At 44.4% G+C, this 11,167-nt stretch overlaps 1 protein-coding gene across 9 annotated transcripts in view; it reads left to right on the top strand.

Annotated features, from left to right (window-relative positions):
* Positions 1–11,167, top strand: part of SOBP (sine oculis binding protein homolog) — a 137,899-nt gene continuing 126,732 nt past the window's right edge. For 4 of the 9 annotated variants that reach the window (XR_013928528.1, XR_013928529.1, XM_080389816.1 and 1 more), the window contains exons 1-2: positions 2–450; positions 9,601–9,739. Coding sequence is in view for 7 of the 9 variants with exons in the window: in XM_080389816.1 (XP_080245942.1) it covers positions 355–450; positions 9,601–9,739 (235 nt within the window). In the remaining 2 variants the exon portion in view is untranslated. Of the gene's footprint in view, positions 451–550; positions 9,740–11,167 lie in introns of all 9 variants that reach the window. The other 5 variants (XM_080389813.1, XM_080389812.1, XM_080389811.1 and 2 more) reach the window with 3 other exon arrangements.

Here is an 11,167-nt window from a genome sequence, read left to right as displayed (position 1 = left end):
CCCTTCCCTCCGCCGCCCCCTCCGCGGCAGCCCGCCAGCAGCGCCACAGCAGGCGCGGGGCCGGCTCGCTCCGCGCTGCCTCTCGCCCGCTCGCCCCGCCGCCCCGCCGCGCCGCGCCGCGCCGCTCCCATGCAGGCCGGCGGCGAGGCAGAAGATGGCTGACTCGCCGGGGCACCCGCGCCCCTGCCCGCCCGCGCCCCCCGCCCGCCCGCCGCCGCCGCCGCGCTCCCCCCGGGCCCTCCGCGGCGCCGCCTGCCACCACTGAGAGCCGCCGCCGCCGCCCCCCCGCGCCCCTCCCGGCCCCCCCAGAGCACCAGCAGCCATTTCATCTCCACCACCAAGTAGGCGCAAAAAATGGCAGAAATGGAGAAAGAAGGGAGACCTCCCGAAAATAAAAGGAGCAGGAAGCCGGCTCACCCGGTGAAACGGGAGATCAACGAGGAGATGAAGGTAGGTGCCTGTGATGGGGAAGGGAGCGGGGGTCCCCCCCGCCCCCCTGCGTGGAAATGAAATAAGAAAGGATCTCTTGTCATTTTTTTTTTTTTTGTAGGATGCACTGAATGTGTCTCAACTCCGCCTCCTGGGCTGAAAACAGAGACGAATTCACACAGGCTGCAAATCCTGTTCATTGACCAGCTTTATTTATTTTTTAAAAATAACTCTCCCTCGTTGGGCTTTTAAGCTCCTTGGGTGCCAGTGATGAGCCTCCCTGCCCCCCCCCCCCCGCCCCCCCCCCCCCCCCCCCCAGCCATCCCCTCAGGTGGCAGGGAAGCCCTTAAAGTTAGGAAAGAAGGGGACCCCTTTTAAACTATGTATTTCTCTCCTTTTCCAGTAGCCAGCTGCAACTGTGTAATTAAATTGTCAAAGTGAAATGTTACAGTCTGAGCCGCGCATCGCTCCCGCACTTGGGAGCACCGCGCATCCGCTCCGCTCCGCTCCGCCACCGGCGCCGCGAGCCGCCGCGAGCCGCCTTTGCTGGAAGCGCGTTTATCGCGCGGGCGGCTGTCCTGCATGACAAGAACCGGGGCCGGTCCAGCTGTGCGTAGCGCTTGAGGCAGCCGCTCCAGATGTTAGGATTGCTGTGACCGCACAAAAATTGTTATTTGGGGACTTTCTTTATCATTTGAGTCGCTGCTCCGGGCTCGACCGCTCCAATTTTTTTTTTTTTTTGCGCCTGTTTTCCACGTCTGTTCCATTATCCGTTTGTTTTACATCTCTGATTCCCCGAAGTTGGGAACAGCGTATTGTGAGACTTCAGCTGAACTTGTTGTTGTTTAATGCGCAGATAAAGTGACTAAAACGGCGTAGTCTGGTTATGAGATAAAGCTGCGGATGTTTCTTTTGAATATGTCATTTATTAAAAGGCTGATTGTAAGTGGAGGACTGCCTGGAAAATGTCACACATTCACATAGTATGTATACTACTACATAGGCGAATATAGGAGTATGTGTGATGCCTAGTGAAAACATCTTTGCTTTCCAGAGCATTGATCTCCCCGTGTAAAATTAAACAGGAATGCACAATCCCCTCCCCTCGCCCCTCTTTTGCACACCACTAATTTTGGTTAGGTGCCCTTTCCTGCCTAAGGCAGGCATTCTTGCTCCTGCTGCCTGCGTAATGAGTGTGTACACAGTTCTGCGTGCACATCGACTGGAAACGTGGACAAGAGTAGTATTAGGGAAACGGGCACAATAACGTGTTGGTGCATCTCTTTGGAAACAAACCATACTAGTTCAAAGTCCCGAGGAGCGGTATGGTTATTTGCGAGATATATATGGCACATCCTACCTTCAGAGAGGGCTCCGTGCAGGCACCAAAGGACAAGAGTCATGGCTCATTGAAATCCCACATAGTTTTGAGGACTGCAGGGGTCTGTGCTATAGGACATTGGCCCCGTAGAGCATCGCCTAATGCAATCTATATGGATTGCAGCTTTTAAGTTTCATAGGTTCTAGAATTACAAATTAGCTAATTTTAATCAAAACATGTGAAATGTTATCCTGGCTGGATATAAAGGCTGACTGTGCTGCATCCTCTGGGTTTGTTTTGTTTACTTTGGCTGCAGGCACACTCAGCGGTTTGGGAGATAGTTGTTCTTCTACAGTATAACAGATGTTTGTCTGAAAGGGTGAGGAAGAAACAAAAACAACATTGTGTGAAGGAGAAAAATTACACAATTTTAAACTAATGCTTTGGTACTGAGCATTGGTGTTAACCTTCATGTAGAGAGTTTCCCTTTTTTGATTATGAGTAGCTGCTGCTTAAGGTCAGAATCCTCAAGATTTCAGCTGACTTAAAAATTAAAGGGGGTTAGAAACGGCATTTTGAACCAATGTGATTTCTGGTCAAGAATGAGGTAGCTGATGGCAGAACCTTTCACAAAAGACAGGCCACCTTTCGGTGTAAACTATGCTATATATGCCATGTATTTTTAGTAGGACAGTTGGCTGCTATCACCCAAGAAGGGGAAGGAGAAGGGGGGGGGGGGGGGGAGTAAAAAACTGGCTTGAATTTTTGACCGTTGAGGAAAGTTTAAATCCTGTGGCAATCATTTACTCTTTTTTTCTTTACCGATGAATTAAGACCTCTGGTTGCTCTTCATAAACCCGAGGAATACAATAATGTAACAAATTGGTTACACTGTGCAAAATGTTTGCAGTGAAATGACAGAGGGAGCACAATGTGCCCTTGTGTAGGTTCATATCTGTAATGTTCAAACAGGCTGACTGTTTCCCTTCATCTGAACTGCTTTCATCTGGACCAGTGTAAAATAAGCTCTGGTAAGTAATCACGGCAGAGCAGAAAGAAAGGAATGTATACAGCAATAGACAGCCTAAGCTGTAAAAACTGTAACCCGAGTATCAGCAGAAGATCAGATATCAAGGCTTTAAGGTAGGGGAAATGAAAGAGATGAAGGGGAGGAAAAGACGAGAGAGGGAATGGAAAAGTCAGCTTGGAAAGTGAAGGAGAAGTAGGAGGGCCCCCTCAGGGAAATTTGGCTCAGGGATTAGGGAATTTTATCATGGTGTACAGTGACCTACTCAGGTTTCAGCCCACGTTGCATCGAATTGCCTCCCTTTGCTAGCAGAAAAGACTGGTGTATATGTGTTGGTTTTTTTGGTGGTTTTTTTTTTCCCTTTGGATAATAAAAAGGCCATTGGTACAAGTGTCTATTTTATGTACAGCAAATGCAGGGCACTATGAATGAGCAATAAAATTACCTCATCACAGAGACTTTCCTTCAAGACTTGCTGTTTGATACAGCCAGATATTTACTCAAGAAGAATCACAACACCTAAATACTTGGTTTGGTGTCTTCCAACAGTACTGTCACAGCTCAGTTTTAACATGACTGGATGGGTATTCAGGTAGCTTGCTCTTTCCCTATGCCAGATATTAAGTTACATTTTTGTTATCGCTAACCTAATGTACATGATGGTTATAACAAATTTTAATTTGATACAATGTTGTGTGCAAAAAGAACACGACTCTGCACAGTTTTCTGATATTACATTTCAATGAAAAATATATATGCAGGAGGAACTGTTTTGTTTCACCGTGACCTTTGCAGCCTCTCTTTCTTTTTCCTAGTTTTGTTTTTTTTTCTTCAGATGATACTTTCCATTTTTTTTCTTCCAGAGGTAGCATTGTTCACCTCACACTTTGGAAGAAGAGCGGTAGTTATTCCGAAATTCAGTTCAGTGCCATTTCTCACTCGCTGATGAATGACAGGACACCTGATAGATCCAAAGCTATCATAATCAGAGAACCCAGTACTATTTTAGGACCAAAATACTGTTTACAGTTTAATTGATGAAAGCACTCATCAAGGCGCGGTGGTGGCTTCCCCATCCCTCCCTCCTCAGCTTATTTCGCTTTGCCATCCTGCTGCCAGGCAGCAGTGCTGCTCAGGAGGAACAGTGAGCTGCTCCACACGGTTGTGAAATGGAGTTGCATCCAGTACTGGATTGCACTGGAAGTTCTCCTGAACAAACAAGACAATGTATCCGCATGTCTCTGTCAGTTGAAAGGCGAGCAATTAATTTGTGCTGTAATTTCACAGGGTTGCTCCATGTGCCCAGGGAGTTTACCATCTATAAATATTCTCAATAACTAATTTGTATCTAAAATTGGGCTTCGTTCCTGATGCCTAGAGCTTAAGACAGCCCCATCTGTTATAGTTTAATAGTAAACTCATCAGAAGATCTTTCAGTTTAGTGTTTTAATACTCCCTGTTTGGCATTGAAAAGTACTACTGTCAGAAGGAGGAAAGCAGTGAAGCAGGCGTAGCAGCCCCGTGCCTGGAGCGAGCCAGATTGCTCTGAGCATTCAGAAGATTCCAAGGAAACTCCTCCCTTCTCTCCTGAAAGGCAAAAAATGTCTTTGGGAAAGTGGAAAAGCAGACAGACTTTATCAGTTGTACTATTTCAGGAGCCTGAGGTGGAGGAGGTTTTCTTGCGGAGGCTGCGTGGACGGAGTTCTGTGGGATGGCTGCAAAGGGAGCTGTGTTGCCTGCACAGGGAGCCTACCTGCCTGTGCAGGGCAGAAGTAGTGCTTCCCCAAACACAGCGGGTGTTGCAGAACCAAACGCGTACATGAGAGGACAAAGGAAATTAAAGCATCAAGAAATGTTGCTTTCCGATGTCATAAAGGTCTAACTGTAAAATTCAATATGGCGACGATGTAAATAAGCAAAGAAAGCGAGGACCGGAAAAAAAAATAAATCTGAGTTTGCGTTGTGACTGTAGAAACATTTTTATTTCCTCGGTGCAGTGAAAGTGAAAAGTGAATTTGTGGGGCTGTGACCGAGTGGGTTGTGCAGGCAAGGAAATGGAATGGAGCCACTGTGCTTCCTCCCAGATCTGAAATAAACATTCAGCAGTAAAACCTAGAAGAAAATGAGTCTGACAGACTTATTCTCCCCTGCGTTTCCTGCCTCCGTGTTTGCCAGGCCTCGTTCAGTGAAGCCAGGCTTTGCCCCCTGTGAATAAGGTTCATAGAGAAGGAAAGGTAAGAGGTCTAAGATGGAAAGAGAAGCACGGCTTAGCTTCAGAATATATTAATTAGCAAAGATTTGGGAAAATGATGCATTGCATTGTAAAAAAATCAAGCTGTAGGTGTACCATTAGGATGAAATGAATCCTAAAGCGGGAGTAAATGTGATTATGTTTTTACTGCCTAGCATATAAGTCAGTCACAAAGGAGAGGAACCACAGTCTGGCGAGTCAACACACTCTTCTTCATCTTTCCCCTGAATAGGAAGCAAATTCAAGTCAAAATACCAATGAGCATAATAGTTAGTTAGTTTTCCTGGCCCTTCCAGGCAGGAGGATATTTCTGTATAGTACAAGAATAGAGAAATCATACAGTTAAAACATGCAAATTGCCCTGCAGTGGTGATAAGTGGTTTGGGACTTAGCAGGGGGCAAAAAAAGAATTGCTGTCGATTAGGAAGGGAGGGCTTTGGCAGTGTTGTGTGACTGGGGCCACTGGAGCATTTTTGGGCCAGTTTCTTTGGCAGGGATGTGGTGGTTGTGCTGCAGCCGTGGCAAATACCCTGGCAGTTGGGCAGCTGTGGTGGTGCGCTGGCAGCTAGAGGGGTGCGGGAGTTTTGGCTCCAGTGGGGTGTTAACTGGCTGCCTGAGTGTGCTGGCAGCTGAAGAGGTCATCAGTCTTTCCACCACAGCCTCGGGAGCCTGGCTGCTTTGTGCACGCACGGAGGGGAAGCGTGGCGTGGCAGTGTGATCACGGAAGTGTGCGGCTCAGGGTGTCTGTGCTGGTCTTCACAGCTCTGATGCTGGCTCACGCTGGGAGCTGCACCAGGGATCAGTCTCTTGGTTTCCCCCCAGGGGACTGAGTGTTGCCTCTCTGGTAGGGTGATGTTAGCTTCTGTCCTGTAATCCAGTGGGATTTGCTCTGGGCTCAAGGATCCCTGCTTAACAGTGTGATTGCTGACTTGGGATTTTACTGATAATGGACAAGGTTTTCCCTGATGTGCTGTTTTTTCACATCATCCCAGGCCTTCGGCAGGGCTGTGGGGTTAGGGTGGCAGCCTCCATCTTGAAGACCCTTCATAACCCTTTGGGGAATGAGTCTGAAAGTAGGCATGGACTAGCTCAGTGCCTCTGCTGTCCTGTTCCGGCAAAAGCATGGAATCACAGCTCCTTGCACATCCTCCATCTGGTCATCCACACTTGCCTTCACATCTCCCTGGGCTTTGGCAGGCCCATCATCTCTCAGTTCAGCTGGTTCCTCTCTAGCCTGCTTCATCACTGCTTCTTCTGCTCTCCTGCTCCAGCCTCGGGTCCCACATTCTTTCTTTTCTCAAGCACTGTTGTTAGAATTGTCACCCTTCCTTTCACTAAGCCTTTGGAGCTTGTACATCTTTCAGTGAGGTTCTGCTCTGCATATACAGGTTAGTATTGATTGACTTGCTTCCTTTCCTTAAGTTCATTGAGCACTGGGCTTTATTGCCTCTTCCCCCCCTCCCTCCTCCCCTTTTTATCCTCCCCTCTGCATTCAGACAGAGAAAAAATGTCTTGTCTCATCTCATCGTTTGTGTTTTGACTATTGCCACCATGCTTGGTCTTTATAAAGCCCGTTTTGTTACCGTATCTAGGACATAAGCTGTGTGACCATCATCTTGACTGAGAGTGTGTTGGATATCGCTGCAAATGGGTATTGTAGTCAGGAGTCTGAGGGAAGGTGACGCTGTAGTTCTGTGGATGCATGTCTATACAAGAGAGTTAGTGTGCAAGAAAACATTTCTCAGCTTTGACCTCAGCTTGCTAGGGATGTCCTCTTGGTTTGCTGTGTATATAAAGTGCTGTGTAATGAAGCCCCAGCTGTTAGCCTCAGAGAGAATAGTATTAAGAGTGATCAACGTCATTGTAATAGGTGAGACAAATTATGAAGGAGAATGGCTTAATTGTTTTGTTTTTTTTTTATCCAGGCATCCTTGTTGAGAAATCACAGTGTTAAAAAGGTGCTTGTTACTGATAATATGCAACCTCATCATACTCCCACTGAAGTTAGTTAGGAAAGACCTGGGTGATTATTTTTTTTTTAAGAGTCAAGTCTCTACGATGGGTAATTTAAAAATCAAATGTGTTCTTTGTCCTTATGAGTGTTCATTTTTGTGTGTCACTCATCATGGATAGTAAAAATGAGACTTGAAAGAAAGGCACTTAAAACTTTGTGCCATTACAAACCCAAGCATCACTTTGACTAGATTCTGGAGAGACACACACATATGAATTTTCAGGAAGAAAGAAACATATATACAGCCTTGCTTACTTATTCCTTGACAAGTAATTAGAAATTACTCATTGCCTGAGTTGATCAACAGTGCAAATAAAACACAAAGCATCCGCAGGAGGCAAATTTAGAGCTACTCAATTAATTTGGTTACATGGGGTTTAAGTCAGGAAGACTTTGTCAATTTGTCTCTACCTTGCTAGATTAGTCTCTAGGGCCACATCTCCATAGCTGAAATCTAGCAAAGCAAGGGAAGGTAGCAGAGCTTGCTTTTGGGCCTCCATGGACCCCTTTGGGTCATTCTGGGTGAGCTGCAGTGGCAAGGTTTCACTCCCCATTCCCACATAATTTCATTGTTGGATTCCCATGGGTTAGAGACAGGGTTAGTGCATTGGGAGTTTCAGTGCCAAAAACATGTTTTCTAAAAAGCTAAAAAAACCCTCACCCAACAACCAACTTCAGAAAGATTTCCCTTTTTTGCTACTATTTGAAACACTTGCAACACTGCATCATTCAAATGAGAGTTTAAATGTATATTGTAGAAATGAATGTAGGTGTTAGCCACACTACACTGTATTGTACTTGTTGCAAACTGTAGTAGTGGCATACCTCAGATGTAACAGGCTGTTGTGCTTTTAATGCTGACACTAGAGGTAAAGGTGGAACAATGTAGTGTTTTCTGGCAATTTGGGGCTGCACGGGACAGCCACGGCATCAAGAATTCCAGCAGGAGGCCAAGTGAAAATGAAAGAGGGGAAAAGACCAAGGGAAATTAATGCTCCAGGGTCCAGGGTCTGCTGTGGGTTTTTGTTTTGGTTTTTCTTTTCCTGAAATGTGTGTTCGTAGCACAGTTGCACAGATGATACTCCTGGAAGAGTATAAACTGCTTGCGTTTATTGCTTATAGCTGCTTTACAGTGCTCCTTGAGTGACAGGAACACCTATACAATCTGGTGTGATGAATGAGCCAGGAGCAGTGCAGTGCTGTGATGTTCTGGGGCAGAGTGCCTGCTGTAGCTTCGAATTCGGAAGCAATTATCATCTGATTAATTTTATTTATTTATTTAAATGACTGGAGAATTGCTGTGTTCCATCATTAGATTTGCTCCCACTCAAAAATTAAGCTAGAGCAGTTACTAGACAAAATCTAGCAACCTGCAAATTTGACACGTACCATTTGTTTTGAATTGGTGTGCTCTCTTCATTCCTTTACTGGTAGCCAGAGTCCCAGGAGACAGTCCTTATCAGGAGTGTTATTTTAGATGTCAGGATCTTACAGGAAAATGAAGTTTGGAATTTGTTTTAAAAGAGTGATAAAAAAAAATTATGCAGAGACCAAATAGAAAAGCTTTGTGTGTGGCTTTTTTTTTTCGTTTTATAGTTGTCATGCTACTTTAAATTGATCTTTGCCATCGCAGTAATTCATTAGCTGGTTTCATTTGGTGGTTTCTTAAACCCATAGCCTGTAGACCTCCATGGTACTGTTTGGTTTCAGAAAGCTTTGTTGCCTGGCTGTAGATTTCTTAACTTACTCCACTAAATCTCCTGGCCCAGTAATGAGAATTTTCTGCAGATTTTTTTTTTGCCACCTGACCTAGAGGACGTGTTTTTAATAGAATTTGAGAGTTATGACAGTCATGTTCCATATTTTGCATTTCCATACAAACATAACATGTAACCACATGGCTGCTTGGAAATTGGTTTGAAAATAAATATGGCAAAACTGAGAAAGGTTTTCTTAAACAAATATAGGGGATGTTTGTATGAAATGTTATGGTAAAAGGCTTTCACGGGGCAGAGTTTTTAAGTGGTTTGACTACGCAAGGGCTTATAACTGAGGAAGAACGTCTTCACTGTGATTTTATTTGATTTGGTTCATGGGCACCTCAAGGAACTGTAATTGTGTCAGTGACCTGCTCCAGCTGGAAAGACTGTAGCACAGTAAGATTGATTAACTGCTCGTTGAAAAAAGTCCTGATTTTCTGTTATTCTCTCGCTGCAGTCTTAAATATTTTATGGCAACACAGACAAGTTTGTGTGACGAATGTATGTTAAAATATTTCTGACATTGAATGCCAGAGCAAAAGTCATAAATAACTCTCCTTTTCATTTTCTTTAAATTACAGATGTATGAGTCTCTGTCATAATTACATGTGCCAGTCGAAGATTTAAATGCATTACACTTTATGCACTTGACTTATGAAACGAGCATTAGTCTTTGAGGAGGTGGGCTAAACCTGACACTTCCTCGTGTAGCACAGATATGGTTCGATTTATGCAGTCCTCCCTTCTTTCCAAATGGTTATTGATTACATAAATAAGTAGGTAATTTTTCTCTTTCAGAACTTTGCAGAAAACACTATGAATGAGCTCCTTGGCTGGTATGGTTATGATAAGGTTGAATTGAAAGATGGAGAAGATATTGAATTCAGGAACTACTCGGCAGATGGGGAAAGCCGCCAGCACATTTCTGTTCTCAAAGGTAATGAGACTTCATGTTTCTGTGTTCATGCAAAGAAGGATTAATATCTCAACCTGTCTGAATTGGCGTGGATTGGGAAGCGTGTTCTGCTGCTTGCTTCGTGGTTGCTTTACATAAGAACATCAGAGAGTGCCTTCTGGTACAAGGAAGCCAATACAGTATGAGGAAAATCACTTAACAGAATTGTTGTTAGTAGGCACTTACTAATATTTCTTCGCAAGTAATACCTTTTGTGAGTCAGTTGAAAGTCCTGTACCTGTGGTACCGATAAACTGCTCACAACTGGAAAAAAGAGGGAGCGTTTTCTTGGCAGTGTGGCCTTAAGGAACCCTTTTGCTTTCAAAGCTAAGGCATTCTGGCCTATGGCTTTTTTAAATGCTGAAAGATTTTGAGCTGGAATATTCACAATACCTGTAGGAATGAGCGTGAATGTTCTGTTCACAAAAAGCTCCTCATCCATGCTTGTACTATACTGCCTTCTGCAAGTGCTGTAGAAGTTCTCCGGGGATGGAATTTGTTTGGGACAGTGTTGCATCTTAGTGATTCCAAACGTGAAGGGTGGGAGCCCTTCTCTTTGTTCGGCTGTTCAGCCACTGCCTTCTGACTCCTCGGTCACAGGGGATGGGTAAGGACTTGTCATCAGAGCGAGGGGAAGAGCAGGAAACTGCTGCACCTTGACTTATCCAAAACAAGTTCGTCAAAGGTGAGGTAGAGAGAGGAAATTGCAGCAGCTTTTATGCTCTCGGCCTGCCACTTTTCACTGCATTTGTGGCCAGCAGCATTTGGGTTTTCTTTCTGATGGCCAGCAGCAGCACTGTATTCAGTGAGCACTGATAGCAGAGAGAGACCAGTTCTGAAGGAGAAATGGCTAGGAAAAAGGTGGAAAAATTAGAGGTAAGATGAAACAACCTGGTCATGTTAAAATTGGATGTTTGCAGCTGGTTAGTTCTATAGTGACATTGGTGATCAATATTTCTTTGTCATTGAAAATGCAATATCATTAAGCCACCTTTGAAGAAACTGTACCTGTGTTGCAATGCAATTAATTTATTTATGTTTTAGTAAATAGATCTGCTATTGAATGATTTGTGGCTCCAGTCTATGCCTGATGAAATTGTGATGTGCTTTTTTTTTGTAGAGACACGGTACAGGTCATACGTTTCATGTAGCAAACAAAGATGTCGAATACCTGTGACAGGAGTTTTTGGTGTGTGCAGTCTATGGGAGGGAAAAAAGTGTGTTTCTTTTTCTGAGAGATGGGAGGAGAGGGAATTATAAGAATTAAGTCCTGCCCCATAGCTAACTGAGATGCATTAGAGAAATTCCTACAAATAAGAATCCTGAGGTGATTTGGGATTAAAGAATTAGAATAATAACTATCATCATTTCATGTACACTTTGTTGTCATTTCAATATTTTGTCCCTTTC

The sequence above is a fragment of the Falco punctatus genome (assembly GCF_963210335.1).
Source record: "Falco punctatus genome assembly, chromosome: 5".
NCBI lineage: Eukaryota > Metazoa > Chordata > Aves > Falconiformes > Falconidae > Falco > Falco punctatus.
The sequence above is the reverse complement of the archived record's forward strand: the minus strand, read 5'-3'. Positions and strand labels throughout refer to the sequence as shown.